General features: G+C 37.8%; 1 protein-coding gene and 1 non-coding gene across 2 annotated transcripts in view; both read right to left on the bottom strand.

Moving 5' to 3' along the window:
- LOC126262497 (nuclear pore membrane glycoprotein 210) overlaps positions 1-21,839 on the bottom strand; it is a 272,203-nt gene that overhangs the window by 106,471 nt on the left and 143,893 nt on the right. Inside the window, exon 9 of the mRNA XM_049959163.1 lies at positions 17,935-18,153. Within this exon, the coding sequence (XP_049815120.1) occupies positions 17,935-18,153 (219 nt within the window). The remainder of the gene's footprint in view (positions 1-17,934; positions 18,154-21,839) is intronic.
- Trnat-agu (transfer RNA threonine (anticodon AGU)) lies at positions 9,964-10,036 on the bottom strand. The gene has a single exon. It is a non-coding gene; the product is annotated as a tRNA-Thr (tRNA).

Genomic DNA, 21,839 nt, shown 5'->3' with positions numbered 1-21,839 from the left:
AGTAGCAGGAACGGAAGCACCTCTCTCTTCAAAAAAATATGGCCCTATGATAAATGATGCCATAAAACGGCACCACACAGTGATCTTTTCAGGATGAAGTGGTACTGGTTGATTTGAGTGTGGATTTTCCATTGCCCATATTTTAAATTTCTGTGTATTGACATATCTATCAGATGGAAGTGGGCTTCGTCTGTCCACAAAATCTTCCACTTCCATGCGAGAAAGAAATTCTAAAGCAAAAGTCTCTCTTGCTGGCAGGTCAACAGCAAACAACTCGTGCACATGGATAATTTTGAATGGATAGCAAAGAAGGATGTTTCGTAGGATTTTACGCACTGTGCTCACGGGTATGTCCAATGTTCGGGCAATTCTCCATGCACTACACGTTTGCACACCACCACTTGTCTCCTCCTGCACTGGTGTGGCCACTGCTTCCACTGACGTCGAATCAATTCGTTTCCTCCCTCTACCAGGTTGCGCACCAAAAGAACCTGTCTTTTCAAATTTCCGAATCATTTTCTAAAAACCCACAGCAGTTATCGGACTAAAGCCTTTTTTCAAACCCTTCAGTGTCCAAAACTTCTGCAGAGCAACGTGTGCACAGTCATCATTCTTGTAATACAGCTTTAAAGCAGAGCGCAATCCTGATTTGAGACAGTGATGACGAACGCCGTGTACCCAGCTTATTTATACCAACTTCAATGTGTCGTGCACATGACAAGTGTTTTCATTTACATATTCTGACACATACAGCGCCATCTATTGATCAATTTTCACACTAGTTTTTTTTTCTTCTGCCATACGTTTTCCCCCCTCTCTCTGATAATATTCCATTGCAATTTGATGTCATTCTGACTGGTGGTGTTGTTTCTACAGCATTTTGAAAGTTTAACTTCAATTATAATCACGCTGTTTTTTATTTCACAGAATTATTGATTGGTTTTCTGTTAGTTGTTTCTACATACAGTTCTGGACATTAAAGACCAATTTTCCAGCCTGAGCAAGTGTTAATGAGGTAAAGTATAATTTTCAAAATCTTGGAGGCACATACTGATGAGAATTCAAGCCAAGAAAAAATAATTTTGAGGTTTTAAATAATCCCACCAATCTTGGACTTTATGTCATTGCAAGTCTTGAACAGAAATAAATCAGCAAGTTAACATAAAAGAGAACTAAAACTGTTCTCAACATGAAAGGTGATTTTCAAATTTCCGAATCATTTTCACCAGACACACAGCACTCACAGGAGTTCCAATCTTTGAAGGAACTTATATTGAGTCCTATAGTTTCATGTGGACTCTAAATCAAAGAGTAATTTTGGACTTTCCAGCTTAGCATATCACTGCCAGTGGTGAAAGAAGCCAGAGAGGAAAGAAAAAATCCTGCTATGAACTAGGGATCAAACCCTCTACCTTCGAATTTTTAGTCTTACACTCACTGAGCCACAGATGACTTTGGTTATTTTCGTTAAAAATGTCAAGTGAATTTGCGTTTAGGATACCTCATATTAAAGAAATAAAGTTTTAATTGCATAAAAATGTTCAACAGAAAATGAAAGTCTTACAGGCAATGGTGTGAAGCCTTACGAATACATATTTTCTCTCATGAAATTTGTTATACAGAGAGTATTAGATTTCAGAGGGAATAATTACAATATTATAAGAACACAGTGTATATGCAGACCAGAAAAATAATTATGAATTTTTCCCACATTTCTTGGTTAAAAATATACTTTATCCAGGTGAAAATACACTCTTTCCCAGATGAAAATTCAGTGTATCCCTGGTGAAAGTACGGTGTTTCCACATTAGGTGAAAATATACTTTCCCATGGAGGTGTAAAGCTTATCAATTCTCTGAATGGTAAAGGTTTTACTCACTGGGATAGAACTTCCCAACACTAAGAAACGAAACCGAGCAAATAACAACGCATCATGGAAAGATCTTCAATGTGCATCAACACAGACACTGCATAGTTTTGTAGTACAAAACTATAAATATGAATTCCACTGAAGAGAGCGTGGTAGCTTCCGAAGCACTGAAATCGAGATTGTGATGTGATTTTATCAGCCAGTCATAGCTCATTTCACATGACAGCAGATATTCAGAACATAGGACACGTGATGTAGTCAGCCAATAGCAACATCACTGTTACATAGTGCGAACACACAAATAGGGAAAGACAATGTTTTGAATTAACATACATACAGGATAGCTACAAGAAAAGCCAAACTTTCACATACAATACTGGTCATAAAATTTTTTTCCAATGATTGGACGAGGCAGGATCCTAAGAGCACAACTTAAGTTGCAGCAGCTGAATATTTCTGTCAAGCACAATTAATACTTACTCTGCTGTGTCCCGAACACTTTGTAGATTCCCTGGCAGAATAAATGTTTCTTGGAGCACTTCAACTTTTCCACAGAAAACCCAATTACGTGAGAAATTGCTCAAGAAATCACCTCACACTTTTTTAAGGATAATTATACTTTCTGCCACCATTATTGCATAATTTTTGATCTACGAGAAAACTAAAATAAATATGCAAAACTAACCTTGAGCTTGGTCTCTTTTAACATGTGTTACCCTTTAAGACATATTAAACAGTTTTGTCCGTAAAATTTTACATAATGACATAAATGGCTTGTCTTCTGGCCCCCAATTTTTTCTAAGTAGTTGGTCCTCAAAAGGGTTAAGTTTAGAATCAGATTCAAATGCTCCGTGATTTACGAAATGTTTTGAGTTTGATTCAAATACTCTGTGATTTAAGATATTTATCACACATTCTCACACGTAACATTATTCATCTTACATGAAAGGAAATTTACTTTCACAGTAACAGTTCTCAAACAACGATTCACAATATTTTCCTGGGACCTAGTAGCAATGTAAACAGTTGTGACATCACAGTCATCGAAAGCAGTTTGTTGTTAGGAAGTATTGCTTTGTCTTTTTCGTAAAGCCTTTGATACATTTTGCTGTCAGCAGACGTTTGTGTGTGCAATGTGTTTTGCTGTTGTAAATGGCACATTTTCTTTGCAACTGAAGTTTTATTTTGGTGTTATTCTCTCGTTTGTTTTATTGCTGCAGTATTATTCTGCAGTAGCCTGCTAAAGTAAAATTCTTTGTTAGAGTATCAGTTCTTATAAGTTAAAATTACAAAAATTTAACTAAAAACTAAAACAATGAAAAATTCCCAGAATTCTAAAAAAATCCTGGGTTTTTCCTGGATGAAAATATTCCTGGGTTTTTCCGAGATTTCCCAGTTGCCCTGAAGAAGGAAATTACTTCATTACTCCTCATAAAAAAATTACTTTAGCTCAGAAATGGACAAATAATCCCAGTAACAAAATCTTTGACCACATGGCCTTGCTGCACTAATAGTGCAAACTGCTGAAAGCAAGGGGGAAACTACAGCTGTTACTCCTCCTGATGACATGCAACTCTAGTGCATAGTTAAATGATGATGGTGCCCTCTCGAGTAAAATATTCTGGGAGTTAAATAGCCTCCTGTTTGGGTCTCCAGGTGGGAACTATTCAGAAGGAAGTCGTTATCAGGAAAAACAAAACTGACACTTACACATCGGACCATAGAATGTAAGATCCCTTAATTGGGTACGTAGGTTACACAATTTGAAACGAGAAATGGATAGGTTGACATAAATATAGGGGCAATTACTGAAGTTCGGTGGCAGAATAAACAGGACTTCTGGTCAGGCGAGTACAGGATCATAAAAACAAAATATAAGAGAGGTAACACAGCAGTAGGTCCAATAATGAATAAGAAAATAGGATTGGGGATAAGCTACTATTAGCAGCATTGTGAACATATTATTGTAGCCAAGATAAATTCAAAGCCAACAATCACCATAGCACTAGAAGTTTATATGGCAACTAACTCTGCAGATGATAAAGAAATTGAAAGAATGTAGGAAGAGCCAAATTAAATTATTGAGATAGGCAAGGGCAAGAAAAACAATTGTGAGAGAGTGACTGAAATTCATTAGCAGGATGAGGATGGGAAGGAAAAATAGTGGGAGAATGTGGACTGAGAGGAAAGGAATACAGGGGGAAGCCACCTTGTTGAATTTTGCACAGAACGTAATTTAATCATCACTAGCACTTGGTTTAAGAATTATGAAAGAACTGTGTGTTCATGGAAGAGACCTGAAAGGTTTCAGATTCACTATATAATGGTTAGGCAGAGATTTTGGAACCATGTCATAAACTGTAAGAGATTTCCCAGGGCACATGTACACTCTGACCATAATTTATTGATTATGAACTGTAAGTTAAAAATGAAGAACTTGCAAAAAGGTAGGAAATTAAGGAGATTGGACCAAGCTAATTTGAAAGAACCAGAGATTGTTGAGAGTTTCAAAGGGAGCTTTGCGCAACAACTGACTGAAATAGAGAAAAGTAATATGGAAGGAAAAAAATGGGTGGCTTTGAGAGATGAAATAGAGAAGGCTGCAGACGATCAAATAGGTAAACAAACAGAGCCTAATAAAAACCCTTGAATATCACACGAGATACTGAATTTAACAGATGAAAGGACAAAATATAAAAGTGCAGAAATTGAAGCAGGCGAAAGGAAATACAAACCTCTATGAAATGATACTAACAGAATATGCAAAGTGGCTAAGCACAAGGGGCTAGAGTACAAATGTGTGCCATCAACTGTCAGCACATACAGTGCTAGTAACATTTCGTAAACTAGTTTATTTTAACACCAGTTCTTACAAATGTGTACCACATGCACGGTTTTATCATCTGATGTATGACGCGACACTGATGTGTCTGCTCCTGTGAGTTAAGTTCCTACGTGTTCAGGACTATGTAACAGTGCACCATATACAGTGACACTAAAGCACCACATACAGTGACACTAAATTAATGTATGTTAAGTATGTGAAGATGACAATTAAAGTTTGCAAAAGCTAGTCATTCACATATGTATTTCATGTGTTATCGGCTAAATAAAACTCATTCAACCAGACTATTATATTGTTGTCAAATGTAAGTATACAGCATCATGCATAACTAGAGGAAAGATAGATACCACCAACAGGAAAGTTAAAGAGACCTTTGGAGAAAGGAGAGGCAGCTGTACGAATATCAAGAGATCAGATGGAAAACCACAACTAAGTACAGAAGGGAAAGCTGAAAGATGGAAGGAGTATTTCGAGGGGCTTTACAAGGGAAATGAAGTTAAAGGCAATATTTCAGAAAGGTAAGAGGAGACAGATAAAAGATGAGATGGGAGACGTGAGAATTTGACGAAGCATTGAAAGACCTAAGGCCCCTGGAGTATATGACATTCCCTCAGAACTGCTGGTACCCTCGGGAGGGCCAGGCCTGACTAAGCTATTCCATCAGGTGTGCAAGATACACGAGACAGGGTCGAAATGCTCAGGCTTCAAGAAGAATGTAATAATTCTAGTTCCAAAGAAAGCAGGAGCTGGCAACTGTGAATATTGCCAAACTATCAGTTTAATAAGTCATGGTTGCAAAATATTGACACTAATCATTTTCAGAACAATGGAAAAACTGGTACAAGCTGACCTCAGGGAAGATCAGTTGGGTTCCAGAGAAAGATTGGAATACACAAGGCAATACTGACCCTACAACTTATTGTAGAAAATAGGTTGAGGAAAAGCAAACCTATGTTTACAGAATTTATAGATTCAGACAAAGCTTTTGACAATGTTGATTGGAGTCTACTTTTTTAAATTTCTGATGGTAGCAAGGACACAATACAGGGAGCAAAAGGATATTTACAACTTGTACAGAAACCAGACGGCAGTTACAACAGTTGAAGGGCATGAAAGGGAAGCAGTGGTTGAGAATGGAATGGAGACAGTGTTGTAGTCTATCCACAATGTCATTCAATCTGTACATTGAGCAAGTTATGAAGGAAAGCAAGGAGAAATTTGGAAAGGGAATTAAAGTTCAGGGAGAAGAAATAAAAACCTTGCGGTTTGCTGACGATACTGTAATTCTGTCAGAGACATCAAAGGACTTTGAAGTGCAGTTGAACAGAATGGACAGTATCTTGAAAGGACGATATAATTTACACATGAACAAAATCAAAATAAAGGTAATGGACTGTAGTTGAATTAAATCAAATGATACTAAAGGAATTAGATTACAAAAGAGACACTACAAGTAGTAGATTAGTTTTGCTATTTGGCCAGTAAAATAATTTCAGGGTCGAAGTAGAGACGTTATAAAATGCAGACTGCAATGGGAACAAAAATGTTTCTGAAAAAGAGAAATTTGTTAATTTCAAGTATAAATTAATGTGTCAGGAAGTCCTTTCTGAAGGCATTTGTCTAGAGTTTAGCCTTGTGCAGAATGACACTTGCGGCATAACTTGACAAAAGAATGGGATTGGTCGATAGGACACATTCTGAGACATTAGGGAATCATCAGTTTAGTACTGGAACGAAACGTGGGCAGTAAAACTTGCAGAGGTGGACCCAAAGACAAGTACAGTAAGCAGTTTCAAATGGCTGTGGGTTGCATAGTTATTCGGAGATGAAATGCACAGATTTCACTGGCTTGTGCATGCCCAATGCCGGATTGATGAATATGCCACTATCCCGGAAAACAGCGTAGCCTACAATGGTCATCAACACAAAATAGGTGGTGTGATTCATTTGAGCCAGTAAACTGTTTCCTGAATTCAATGTCAATGCACAATACTCCCATACCCAATAAAACTAGAGATAGGAGTAATTGTTTCCTAAGCACAAACCATCAGTTGCTGACCACTGTTTTTAGAAACCTGTGATAAACAGTCGGGAAGGGGGGGGGGGGGGGGGGGACTTTCATCTGCCATCACGTGGGACACAGACTGATCCTTGCCCATCTTTAGAGACTAACAGAATAAAATTGAGGATGGTGAGTGTTACACATCTTATGAACATCCAGGTTATTAGAGATACGGCTCTAGCCCTGAAGGTTTGTTAAACAAACCACTCTGCAGTCATCTTAAGTAAAACTGTATACAAATAATGGCAAGACTGTTGTTCAAAACCTGACTCTTTTGTTCAGTGTCTCACTACTGTGTCAGCTGGCTCAGTAATATATAGAAAGGAATCCTCTATCATTTGCACTAATAAGCCAAAACATTACCATCAATGACCACAGTGAGACTGAATGGGCCTGCTGTAGTTGCGGCTGCATAACTCGTTAAATAAGTATATAAATGGAGCACAGACAAATGAGTAATAATTCAAACGAGGATTCAGGCTGTAAAAGGGGAAATCCATTAACATGTGCAACTTTAACAAAGGGCAGGTTATTATTGTCTGGTGCCTGGGAACGAGTCTCTAGCATAATGTGAAGCTGGGCAGCTGTTCACATCCAACTATAATGAACGTCTAGGGAAAGTTGTTGAAAATGGTGAAACCACGAGTAGGTGACAAGGTGTTGGTCATCCACACCTCATCACAGAACATGCAGATTCAAAGCTGTCTGCTGTGAAGATGCCACAATATCATCAAGATTGGACTGTATATCAACGTTGTCCGATGAATAACATTTATTGTTGCATCAGGTCAAAGGTTGTGTCAGCTGCACTGTCATACAGGCAAATGGCTGCATGGAACAGGCACTATCGTCCAGGTACATAGCTGCATGGAAAAGGCACTGTGCCATAGAAGCAGGCCAGTGATAATCCTTACATGCTCATTCCATTTAATATCACTTTGCAAAGTTACACCTAGATATTTAATTGAGCTGACTGTGTCACATAGCACACAACTAATGCTGTATTCCGACATCAGGATTGCTTTTCCCACTCATCTGCTTTAACTTACATTTTTCTACATTTAGAGCTAGCTGCCATTAATCCCAACACCTAGACATTTTGTCTAAGCCATCTTGAATCCTGTTATAGTCACTCGATGATGACACCTTCCACTACATCACAGCATCATCATCAAAAAGCTGCAGATTGCTGCTCACCCTGTCCATCAGATCATTTCTGTATAAACAAAATAACAGCAGTTCTATTACACTTCCCTGGTGCACTCCTGTCTCTGATGAATACTGCCAATGAGCACAATGTACTGGGTCCTATTACTATTATCTAGATATCTATTTCATAAGGTCGCCCTTCATTAACATTTTATAGTGGGGTACTGTGTCAAACGCTTTTAAAATCTATGTTTATGGATAGGTTTCATCTGCTACAATGACTTTCTAAATCAGAGCCTCATACTATGCAAATTTTCACTACTGTACAGAATTTTTGTGTCATTCATTTTTATTTTAGATTTCAGCTATTAGCTGCATCATGGTAACTGCCACTACCTATTTCCATTTGTCATTTTTATGTCAGTGACATCATTACAATGTACTCTGATATTGTCTCTCCATAACTGCCCCATGAATTTGTCATTTTTATATCATTATAATTTTAGCCAATCTGTGCTATCTTGAGTTCTTTTTTATTACCATATTTACGCGAATAATCCGTGCAAATTTTATTTGCAAATTTAAGAAAGAAAAACTGGAGTGCACAGATTAACTGTAATAAGATTGGTACTGCTTTGCCTCCAACAATAGATCCTTTTATACTATAGTCCTGTTGTGGCCTCAGCTTGTGACATGTCGGTAGCATGTTAGCAGTGAAGTGTTAACACCGTGTTAACTTGTTAATTATGGTTACAAGTTCTTGTTATTGCTCGTTCACTCCTAAAGAAAAAAATATTGAAGTAGCAGAGAACATTGGAAAGCGTGTAGCAGGAACAAAGTACGACTTGAGCGAAGGTTGTATTTGCAACTGGTGAAAAAACTAAATGCGACTTCAAGAAATGAACAATAATTGCTGGGCATTTTGTGGCTAAAAAACAAAGCATCTGGTCCTCAAAAAAGGCTCTACAATTAAGTAGATGAAAAGCAAAAACACAGATGTATGGTGACTGGTGAAACGTGACAAAGATTGGCTTTAGCCAAAGAACTGGGCATCAGTAGTTTCAAAGCTAGGCAGGGCTGGCTATCAAGATTTTTCATTTGAAATACATCAGGCTTCTGGAGGAAAACTATCATCCCTCAATGGCTTCCAGGCGATTATGAGGAAAAAGTAGTGAATTTTTATCACTACTTGATAAATTTGTTCAGGCAACATTCCTATATATAATCGCAAATTGGTAATACAGATCAAATGACAGTCTACTCTGAGATGCTGCTCGACAATACTGTGAACTGGAAATGGGAATAAAGTGTCATCACACTAACTGGCGACAACGAGAATCAAATATGTAGTGAGGTGGCCGATGAAAACAAAAAGCTCATGCTGAGTGGAAAGATCAAGTGGCCAGATTTGTGAGTGTGTGAAACGTGCATTGGACTCCATTCCACTACCACTGGTGGAAAGATCCTTCAAAAAATGTGGTATCAATGCTCTACAGGAAGATGGCAATGACAGCAATGTTTCTTCTGCTAGTGCTGATGATCAGAGTGATGATGAATACAATCATTATGTTAGAATAATTTTTTTTAAAGCCAATATTTCTTTTCTTTTGTTCCTTTCTCCCCACACATTTAGTGTGCACAAATTATTTGATGGTGCAGATTATTTGTATATATATTCAGTACACCATTTGTCCTTCTACCTAAATAAAAATTTTATAATATTACAGCACAAAGGACACTGGCTGTGAGCGGGCATTGAGGCTTCGATTGGAATCAATGGGGAAAGTTGAAAATTTGTGCCAGACTGGGATCTGAACCCAGGTCTCATGCTTACTATGCAGAAGCTCTTACCACTACGCCATCTGGACACAGTGGTCACTACAACTGCACCAACTATGCTAGCATGCCTCCCATCACACATATCCGAAAGAACAGGCACGATTTTGATCCAGCAACCATTATGCATTAACACACAGGAGTTACTGACTCTGGCTGCGAGTAGGCATTGACTAAAATCAACAGGGGAAGTTGAAAATTTGTGCTGGATCAGGATTCGAACCCAGGTCTCCTGCTTACTAGGCAGATGCTCTGACCACTAAGCCATCCAGACACAGAGGTCCTCCACTGTTTTAAATCAATTCCCGCTCACAGCCAGTGTCTGTAATTCCTTTGTGTCTTAATTTATAATGGCTGCTAGATCAAAATGCTGCCTGCACAAAAGAACAGACACTATAAAAAAAACTGAGACGAGACGACCAATGTTCTCTTCAGTGCAGATGCACAACAGGATCGAACTCTTATGGGAATCGATGAAATGCTGTGAGTAATGAGGATAATAGGCAAGGGGCACTGCATTAGTAGTGCGTGGATAATATGAGAATTTGGGTCTCACAGGAGACATTAAAAATGGTCAGTCCATTTATGACCAGCTCACATCCAAACCACTGAACACATTTTGGTAAAACTTAGCAAAGAGACAGCCTGAACATTGAGGAAGAGCATAGGCTACTTTAGTAAGTGTGTAGTACAACATATTTACTTATTTGAAGAATGTAACATGAAATATGGAACAATAATTACTGTTTGAAAAAGTTATTTACTCTTTGACTTTTGAACTTTTATCATACTCATTTTTACTATTTGACTTTTGAACTTCTATAATATTCATGAAAATGCTTTTATTATTTGGTACGTTCAACATAATACAATTCAACTTAATGAATACAATGCTTATATAATTCTCTACATGTTTAATCCATACTACCACACTCTTGTCACTCACAACCCCATCACATTTTAGCCGCTGAGCATCACGTGCTGCTTTTAACTTCTTTGCAGCACATTCACTTGCACTAATAGCTATGGTCATGCAGTTAGCATAACAGTTCATGGGCGGATGCGGTGTTTTTTTTTTTTTTTTTTTTTTTTTTTTTTTTTTTTTTTTTTTTTTTTTTTTTTTATGTAGGTGCCATAATGCATTACAATGGAAGGGAGAAACAGTTGGTATGTGTCATTCTGGTGGAAAAATCTAACATCCAGTACCCAATGGACCAGAGAAATTCCTAGAAAATAGTACTTCAGCACAATCGTAAACAAATCGGGGTTTTATTTATATATAATTAGCAAATATAGTGCAGGCTTTCAGATTTGACATACAGCAAAACAATTAAACACGTTCATAATGTACCTATGTACCGGTACTGTATACAATTTTATACACATATACCTCCACACCACTATACCCACAGATATCATAAAATTATTAGCTTGCATACTCACCATCACTCATCTTTTTTTTAAAAAAAAAAAAACTCTGATGTGTGAGCAAAGCAGCAGGGGCAACACCTAATACTTACTACATACTCATGTTACAAGCAGTTCAAAGGCATGCCTTTACAGGGTTGCCACAAGTTTCCCCAACAGAAATTCCCTGATATTTCCCTGTTTTCCAGAGAAGTTTTAGCATTTTTCCCTGACAAGTTTTGAGATCTCAAGTAAAGACATAAGTTGACAAAAAATAAAAGGACTTCTGTATATCTCCCCCATGTGAGTAAAAATCTTAAGTACTAACATGAACAGTTTTTAGATGGAGAAAGCAAGCCAAATGGTATGCGTGTTTCATTAAGACCACTGATGTTATTTTATTTCAATAAAACAAAACATGTTTGGCGACAAAAATAAGCATTTCCTTGGAGTCGTAACACAGATTTAAAACACCTGCACTTGTTTCAGAAATAACCTCAGAAAAATGTAGGCCTCTTGAAAGAAGTGTATAAGGTGGGGAAGGATTGTGTACACCAACACTACAGGTGGCCGCCAATAAAATGTTGATTCTACTACAATCATTATTGTTGGTGATTACCCATTGTGTTATGTTTATTACTTTACAGGTATTGTATGATTTCCTTTCACAATATATCTGAGTACATAGTGTAGAAACCACCACCGACTTCCACAATTTTCTTCTTCTTTACATCCACACTTCCTAATATAAAACTACTTTCGAGGTGCTAAAATGTACTAGAATAAATAAAATGTCTATAAAAAGCTGAACTGTACAATGTACTTGTGATAGTCGAAATTCCTGAAATCCACTGCCCGTGATCTTTGGCCTGCCGAGGAGCACCACAGTCCCAGGTCTATGGATTAACCACAAAAATCCATTGGATTATGCCACGCACAAACAGACCCATACTGCAGGTAGATCGATGAGACTAGATCCAACGGGCAGGGCTTGCACATTAGTGGGACATTATGGGCTTCAGATCAGCAGGCCTGATCCATTAGAGATACCCATAGCAATGGCCTGCAATTCTGAGCAGTCATGGAAGTCCACTCGTTAGCCAGCTACTCACATATCACAGACACCACACTGATAAAATGAGACAGCAGTGATCAATCCGTACAACAGGTAACTTGTTCAAATACTCTGAGAATCAATGATAATGAGGATAGGTAGCAACTTACCCTAAAGATGATTGCTGAGCCGCAGACAGGCACATAGAAAAGACAATCACATTCTCAACTACATTTTCAGCCACAGTTTTTGTCAGAAAACGAGAGAGCAAACACCCCACATTCACAGAATCACTCAGACGCAACTCATGCACACATGACTGCCATCTCCGACCACTGCGTCTACAGTCTCTGAGAATTACATCCAAGCAAACCATTCCTCATGCATCCCTGCCTCTCATTGGCAGCTGCTAGGCTAGTGGCAAGAAGTGGTGGCAGCACTGACAGCAAGCTGAGGGGAGTGGTAGGAAGGGGAGAAGAAGTAAGAATGAGGGAGCATGAAAGCAGCGCCCAGCCAGTGACAATACATGACGTATCAGTAAACAAACCATTTCATCTACTGAAGCAAAAACAAGATTTTTCCAGTATTTTTTTCCCCAAATATCCATGATATTTCCCTGATTTTCCTGACACATTTGAAATTCCCTGATATTCCCTGTGTTCCAGAACATGTGACAATGTGCAATACTGTAAAGTTTTTATGTATCTTTTGAGCTATTATCTGGTCACTTCTGAGCTACTGTATGGTCATTTATGGCATTTATAGTTACATTATGATGCTAGTAAGTCGATTTTTATGTCACTGTTTAACAGCTAATGTACGAGGCATGTTTTATAAGTAAGTACCGTATTGAAATTATAAAAAGACGCTCTAAGATATCTCAATAATTTTATTTTTACATGAAAGCCTGTACCTTAATCTACTTTTCTACATAATTTCCATCAATATTGGGGCAATTGTCATAATGTTGTACCAGTTTTCGAATACCCTCCTCATAGGAGTCTGCGCCTAACTTGTTAACCACTGCATCACCACTGTTTTGACTTCCTCATCGTCTTGAAGACGCTGACCGCCCAGGTGTTTCTTCAAGTGCAGGAACAGATGGTAGTCACTGGGTGCAAGATGGGGCTGTACGGAGGATGATCTAGAGTTCCCCATCGAAAAGGTGTGATGAGATCTTTGGTCTGATTCACCACATGCAGACGGGCATTGTCTTGCAGCAAAACGATGCCCATGCTCAACTTCCAAGGACTGTTGCTTTGATTCTGGTGTGATGCAGGCCACCCATGTTTCATCACCCGTAACAATTTAGCTTAAGAAATCATCACCGTCGTCGTGGTACTGCTCAAAGGAAAGTCAATGCACTGTCTTAAACATTTGGTTTTGTGCACATCCGTCAACATTTTCGGTACACAATGTGCGCACAATTTTCAGTAATTCAAGTGCTCAGTCACAATGCCGTACAAAACACTATGAGAAACATTAGGAAAGTCATCCCGCAAGGAGAAAATCGTAAAGTGTCCGTTTTTCTCTCACCTTATTGTCCACTTCCTGCAACAAACTTTCATTTACAACTGAAGGACGTCCACTGCGTTGTTCATCATGCACATTTGTGCGGCCATCTTTAAATGCTCTCACCCAATTTCTTACCATTCCATCACTCATAATGTGTTCTTCATAAACTGCACAGATCTCACAATGAATATTGATCGCTTTTAGGCCTTTAGCACTAAGAAATCTTATAACAGCCCGTACTTCACAGTCGGCGGGATTCACAATTATCAGAGGCATCTTAAACACTCAGTACACAATGTAAACGAGGAAGAATGGGACTGTAATGGCATCAGTGCGTACATTAAGGTACAGGCTTTCATGTGAAAATAAAATTATTGAGATATCTTAGCATGTCTTTTTTTTTTTTTTTTTTTTTTTTTTTTTTTTTTTAATTTCAAAACAGCACTTACTTAAAAAACACACCTCGTATATATTTTGCATCCTTCTGTTGTTAACAGCCAACTGACAATGTGTCCCCCTATCTTAGACACACTTTTTTTTTTAATTCTGATACGTAGCATTAAATAATTTTGTAAAAATCTTTTTAAACACCATTAATGTTGAAGGCAATTTCTGCCTTGCAACGCTACATTTCAATGTCCTTCAGATCTGAAGATGAATGGAAACTGTCAAAACCATTTATCTATTTTCCTATATGCAGTTTTAGTTAATTATGATTTTACAAGAATCAGCATTCACTGAAATAACAGATCGCTGTCTCTACATGGACAGTGTGAGGTGACTACATACAGAAAGTGGACAGTAGCTGGCTAGGCGATATGGTGTGATCTGACAAGTCATAACATCTTTTTAAATGAGGCAAGGCATCAAGTGCTGCGACAACCCAATCAGACATTTCACCTACAGAGTGTGGAGGGTGTAATTCAGGCTGGACTTGTGCCCAGTCATTTGTATTACCATAAGCACTAATCAGTACAATTTATTTCAACTTTCTTGGAGATCACGTGTCACTGTTTCTGCTACATCTGCATGATGATATGCTATTGACACTTTTGTCTTCCAAGATGACGACAGCAGCGTTTACAGTGCTGCACACATGTTCTGAGTTTGACAAACTCTCCAAAATCCTATCATGCCCCAACTGGCTCACTAAATCAGACGATCTTTACACCAGACAAATTGTCTGTAACTATTTGTAACAATGGAAGAAAGACATCAGTCCACATGCCCACAATCTAGTAGCTCTACACGATTCAATCATCGATGAGTGCTTTCAGCTGGATATGGCATACGTTAAGGAACTTGATGAACACTTCCTCACTAAAACTAGAGGTAGTGTTATATAGTCATCAGTGGTGATCTCTTATTTTCTGCGCAGTGTGCCGAGTTTCAAGTTAACACTTATGTTTCAGGTACATTATCCCTTATGAGACTCTTGATAAATTGTGTCAAATATTTGTGTCTGCTTACATACTGAATAAGAATATGCCAATAATTTCTACACAGTGGTCCAAAAATTTTGCTGTGCCTATCTTATTTTCTTTGTGCTAAAGGGCACTGTTACAGATGAGAGCACTTACAATCACTGGTAACTCTTACAGAAAACTCTTCAAACAATTGGGCATACTGACAACAGTCTCACAGTTAAATTTAATCCCTTATGAAGGCTGTTGTCAATAACAGTTCAAACACAACAGTCAAAGTCATAAACATAATAGTATATTATTACATTATCCATCACTCACCCTTAGTGTTGCACAGGAAGAGGTGAGGTATTAAGCCATAAAAGCCTTTCACCATGCACCTGGTGATGTAATGAATTTAATAGAAAACAACATTAACTTCAAATATAAACTGAAATCAAATCTGTTTGGCAACTTCTACTAGAATGCTTCTCTCTTTGGATTCTCTAAGGATTGATGTGCTTTGATGCAAACTCCATGCCATAGGCTGAATTGTGTAAACTTTTCTTCAGAGTCCACAGCAGATGGACTCATTATCAGTTTGTTTAGTTTAGATACATGCATTTTACATTAACTACCTGTGAGATCTCCATTTGGAACACAAAATACACCCCTGTGTAAACACAATTCGTCAACATAATAGTAATGAAAACCATTAAAATTGAAATATCTTAATGGGTACCTGCAATAGTGGGACTTAAACCTGAATTTTTGCCTTCTGCGGCAACACCTTGTCAACTGTGCCAGTCAAGCATGCTTCACAACCTAACTCAGCACTTAATTGTCCTAGTACCTCTCTTTTGGAGAAAGGTAGAGGCAAAATCAAGCTATGAATCATATAAAGAGATGTTTGCAGATAGTTCAGCTGCTGCAGGATTGCTCTGGAAACTGTTGCAGATTTGATCTGTCAGGATATTCCATTACCACGTACATACAGCTCTACAACAGAAGATTTATTCCGGCCCAGCTACACAAACAAAAATTTAACAGATATCATTTTCGTGTAGGAATGATGGTTCAGTAGTCTTTATGTAAAAGATGTGCACATACTATGTAAGTTGACAGGTGTTACGTCTTACTTTGTATGCTGTGTGGTTCTTTTGGAAACAGGAGCGAGGCACAGATGATGTTCATGAACAGAGTATTCAGATATTAATTTATTCTACATCTAATTTCAAATAGTACAAATAATACATAACTTTGTTGCTGTGTTTGCAGCACCAGTTGCTAACAATAGATTTGAGCGTAGAAATATATACAGATATAAAAAATTTATAAATCTGTCACTCTTCGAAACAATGTCTATTCAGAAGATGTCATGCCCTGGCCGCTAATGAAAGTCCGTAAATGTTATTCAACTGGCAAACAAATAAAATGAGTGCATGAATATTCAAACTTAAATAAACATGTCGTCGTAGTTCTGGAGAGGGGATACTTGGATCTCATTGGCAGCAGTATAATCATTCGTGGCAGCGCCCTTGTGCCACGGTGGCGGCTGCACGAAACAGTCGCGTAACTGGTGGCATGCATAACTGAAAGTGCGGCCAACCAGATAAAGGCTAATACTGCAATTGCAGCAGGAACTAGTCACAAAAAGCTTTGTACTGACTAGCTGAAAAAACATACTGGGACTCCAGAGGACTGCCATGGCATGTGTACTATTCTGAAACTTCCTGGTAAATTAAAACTGCATGCTGCACCAGGGCGCAAACACAGAACTTGGCCTCTTTTGAGCAGTGCTCCACTAACTGAACTATCCAGACATGCATGACTCATGATCCACCATCACAGCTTCCCAGTCTGGCACAAAGTATCAATCGGCCAGGAATTTTCGCACATTGAGGATGAGTCTAAACATGTGTGTGTTTTATGTAGTTTTATTTCTGTTTGTTTTCAAGCAGTCCACATCTGCAACACATGGGATTTGGCCAGACAAGAATGTGAAGCAAACCAATGAACTATATGGGTCATCAGGGGTGCTGTTATTATGCACCAGCTGTGATCCTAGAAAACTTTGTGTATCAACAGCAGGGCACAAATAACATCTTGATCCATTATTAACATGCTGTACTGTAATTATACGATTATGGCTTAAAGAAAATTAATGTCTCGTGAACTCAACATTCTGTACACCATAAATTACTTGCTGTTCTGCCTTTACATGATCCAGACATACAGCAAAGAATGAGCTCATACACAGTCAATTACATCTGTGATAATTAATTAATTGTTTATATTTTCAGAAACTGTTAAATTCAATCACATACATGGATATCTATATGAATTTTGTCATTTCTTAGAGAAAAAGAGTTTGTTTTCATCTTTATTTCTCCCAAGCTCTATTTCAGAGATAATTATATACATAGAACATTATTGCAATCAAGAGAATATGTTTATAACAAAAGCTTACGACAAAAATTGCCTAAGTAAGAAATGGGTCAAATATTGCAGGTGCTGAACACAGTGAGAAACTCCGGTCAGAAGCATAGTCCAAACTGAGCATAAATTCATGTAAATGCAATGGTTACCATTCTTTTTACCAATAATGCCAATCAAGATTCCCATTCATACACTTCACTAGTTCTCAAATTTTACAACAATGTTGCCTTATCGAAACTATTTCCCGTGAATAAGACACTAATATCATTGCAAATTTTTTTCTGTTTTTGTGTCACCACTGCTTCCCAACCGGACAAGCCTTGGAATTATTCAAAATTCACAATAAAGACTTACCTTAAATACAGGCAGAATTCTTAGTTGAATATTAGTGACTATATTATTAGGCAAGTGATGACGCACTGTCACACTGCCCACTAGTCGTGCACGACCAATGCCTAGATGTGGATGCACACTCAGTATATTTTCACTGTCAGTACTCCAGTGACCAGTTTTGCCATCTGGCGAGACCAAAGGCATTGAAAAACAGATTACATCCCCCAGTGTAAGGGTCCTCTGCAAGCATAAATAATACACATGATTTTATAGCGTGTATGAAACCATAAACTGAAGAAGAAGAAGAAGAAGAAGAAGAAGAACTCACTCCCTGAAACTGAGAAAAAGTAAACAGAAAAAACAGATGAAAAGAACCCCTCCATTCAAACTGGAAACAGTGTTATGGAGGATGTTTTGCAAATATTTGCTTAGTAACTATATTAAATGCCATGCTTACATAAATACATGTTAATGTGTGTTTGCAGATGGAGCCACGCACTTGAATCTTCTAAGCATTAAGTAGAATACACAGTGGAGTTGACTTTTAACTAGATGAAAAATTATTGCTTTGGTAATACTGATTGAAATGAAGTAAATGTTACTAATGTCAAGAACAGTATTCCACATTTATCAGCTACATTAACGCTGGAGAACTACATGTGTTTGTGAAAGAAAAAAAAATTGGAAAAGCAGTTTCAGCCAGAATTTACATGGTCTGTGATGCAATCCACGCAACAGATTAGGAAGCAGATTCCCCCAAAGTGGCGTTATCCAATGGTGTGTTCACACTGTATGCAACCCAATGTGACCCGGACAACAAGAAGCGCAGTTGTTGAGAAGTCTTCAAATAATATCATTTTTTCTTGGCCCAGTAAATGTGTTTTTAGTACAAAACAGTGTTCTCAGAATTCAAGGCTGTCATTAATGGATGCATAAAATCAACCAGGAGAGGAAGACTGTAGGGGAATTCCATCATTCGTACAGCACCTTGAGAGAAAAGATCATGACAAACTCTGAAATTACTTCAAACTGAGTACAGGAACATTTGATTGTATAGTGCCGAACATTTGATTGTATAGTGCCATCTGCTTCAAGTAGATTACAGAAGAAAACCAAATGTTTCAGAAAGATTATTACCACTGTTCGATAATTACACATTATTAAGTAGACAACACTTTTTACTATTAGCATTTTAACCACAGTTCACAATTTAGAAAATAGCTGTAAGTGAGTTGTAATACTGTTCATGATAGTTCACTGAAATTATCAAAGTTTCCATTAGCTCGGGGGTTTGGAGAAACGCTTTTAGCATGAGGATTTTCATGACTGTTAGAAGTCACTGTAGACTACTGTAATTCTTCCAAAAGAATCTGCTACATTTTAATACTACAGTTTCCTCTGATGTGCTACAGTTTCCTCATTATATGCAGTAAAGTCAGTACAAAGTGATAGCTGTCATCTTGTGTCTCTGAATTTGAGAGTTGTTTCTGAATAAGTTTCAGCTTTTGTTTTTCTATGTTTAGCAGTTCTGTATTTGTACATTTCCTTTTTCTCTTCTGTCTGCCTGGCAAAGGAAAGAGTGGGGAAGAAGGCATTGAAATGATGACCTCTGAATTTTCCAACAGCCTTGAAGAGCTGGCTTCCAACGAACATATGCTGTTTTTGTCACCTGAAAAAATCTGTACATCTATAATGGCAGCCATTGACAATGTAGCATTGCCATGTACAGAGAGGTTATGTTTCTGAAGGTAATATTATTTTTTATCTTGCATGGTGTAATATTGTCTTTCAGGAACACCAGTACTTCTTACCATGGCCAATTTGGTTGGCAAGCTGCCGTTGTTTCCAGAACAGTCTATGTGAATCATTTTCAGTTCTGAATGGAACATGGTGGGTTTTTCCACTTTGTCTTCACTATCTCACTGCGAAATGTAAGATGCGAATACATGCATAATTAAGTACACTTTGTATGGAGTACAATTTCTTTTCTTAGTGCATTAACTGCAAATCCTGTGAAGATCCTTTGCATTGTTAATTCTGTTAATTTCATTTTTTCCAGACATTTGTTGGTCAGGCTCTCTCTCCATGCTCCATCAAACTCATTTCGGATGGGTCTAACTAATGCCTCACAATGTGTACATGTAACGCTTGCAACAATATAGAAAATTCTGGGCCCTGCAAATCTGGCTTCCCTTACTATACCGTAGCTTCAAATAGGTGCACAACACATGTATGCCAACCACAATTTACCAAATGCTATAGGGCCATTGATGGCAGCACATTTGGGTTCACTGTTCCTTCTCATTCTGATACAAGGTACTGGAACTGATGATAACAGCAAATTAATAAAACTGACATTGGGAGTTATGGCAAGCAATAAGATGGTGGGACATTTAGGGTTAGCGATTTTTTCAAAAATACATTGAACCTCCATAAAACTGGCCACCATTGAAAGAAGTACTTGATACTTCAGTAAAAGCCACATAAATGTTCACTGGGGACGAAGCCTTTGCCCTCTTGGAAAATTTAACGCATTTGTTTCCTGGAGGGTCACCAAGTGAAGAAGACTCACTTAACAAGAGATTACAGAGGTCTAGAATGGTGATGGAACAAACATTGAGAATTATGTCCACAAAGTGGCATCTTCTTCAATCACCATGATAAAATCGAAAACAATGCTTTGACAGCATACTTTTGAAATAAGCAATGAGAGTCAGAGTGGCATTCAAATACTGTCCACAGCCATTAATGCAAACTTTTCTGAGGAAGAATTTATCTAATACTGTAACTATTGTGGCTATCATTTCATTATCAAAATGATAAAATTTGTACATTATTCAGGTGTAATAATGTACCAAACTTCTGTGTTACATATGTGTAGTATTTCTGTAGTTAGTTATTTTTACTTTTTCATAGTAACTTTTTGCTCAACAATCTTCAGCTACTCCATTCCAAACTTGGCATAATGGATCACTACTGTGGTAGTATTTGTTTTTGTGATCCCAAAACACAGAACATTCATGTGCATTATTAAAGAGCGTTTTGATCTCCATCACAAGAAACTGCTCCAAACGAGGGAACAACACACAAAAACGCATGCAACTGCATTGGCGTCATCCTACAGCACCACTCACCTCTTCCTGCGTTCTAAATGGGCATCATGCTATTCCCTTTAAAAAAAAGGGGGGGGGGGGGGAGGGCACTGTTCATGCATCCCTTCACTTGGCTCAATTCGCATAGCATCACAGGCAACATAAATTCAGCCTAACATAAGAATAAACAACAAGGCAGTGTTTCTACAGTTACTTTGGTTTATTGCATATGAGTAGTGAGATTACTACTAGTACTGATGGCACAGCAACAAAATTCAGTGACAAGGGAAGGAAATGTTGAGTGTTCAGTCATATGAGGTGGGACTGATAAGTTTGGTAAACTTTGTACACAACAGCGATAGATTTTATTAAATAGCATAGCTTTTGGAAGCACAATTCCTGTAACAGTTTTGTTCAAACTGTTCAAACAAATGTGACTTGCAGTTGTTTGATGGTGGCAGCCTTAAGTGAATGCTTTTACAGATTTCACTGAAATGGATAAATATGGGAACCAACCACTTGTAAATCAAATTTATTTTAAAATGTGGTCTGCAGTCCATACACAAATGGAATTGAGGGAAGTTGCAACAACAATGAAGACTTTTTATTACTGGATAAATGAAATTAAATATGATTGAAGTAGTGGAGATCTGCCACATTTTCATTACCTGATTGGGGTTCCTTCTGAAGAACTAATTGATCAAATACATGTATTGTGATAGAAGATTATCATACTAAGATTTGCATGATCACTGAGCATATCATACCAACAGGAAGATAACACCTCGAATTACGTTTTGCATATGAAGAGAGATCTTGAAGGGTTGTTTGTTC

The sequence above is a fragment of the Schistocerca nitens genome, chromosome 6 (genome assembly GCF_023898315.1).
Source record: "Schistocerca nitens isolate TAMUIC-IGC-003100 chromosome 6, iqSchNite1.1, whole genome shotgun sequence".
NCBI classification, from domain to species: domain Eukaryota; kingdom Metazoa; phylum Arthropoda; class Insecta; order Orthoptera; family Acrididae; genus Schistocerca; species Schistocerca nitens.
This window is presented reverse-complemented; position numbering and strand designations above follow the sequence as displayed.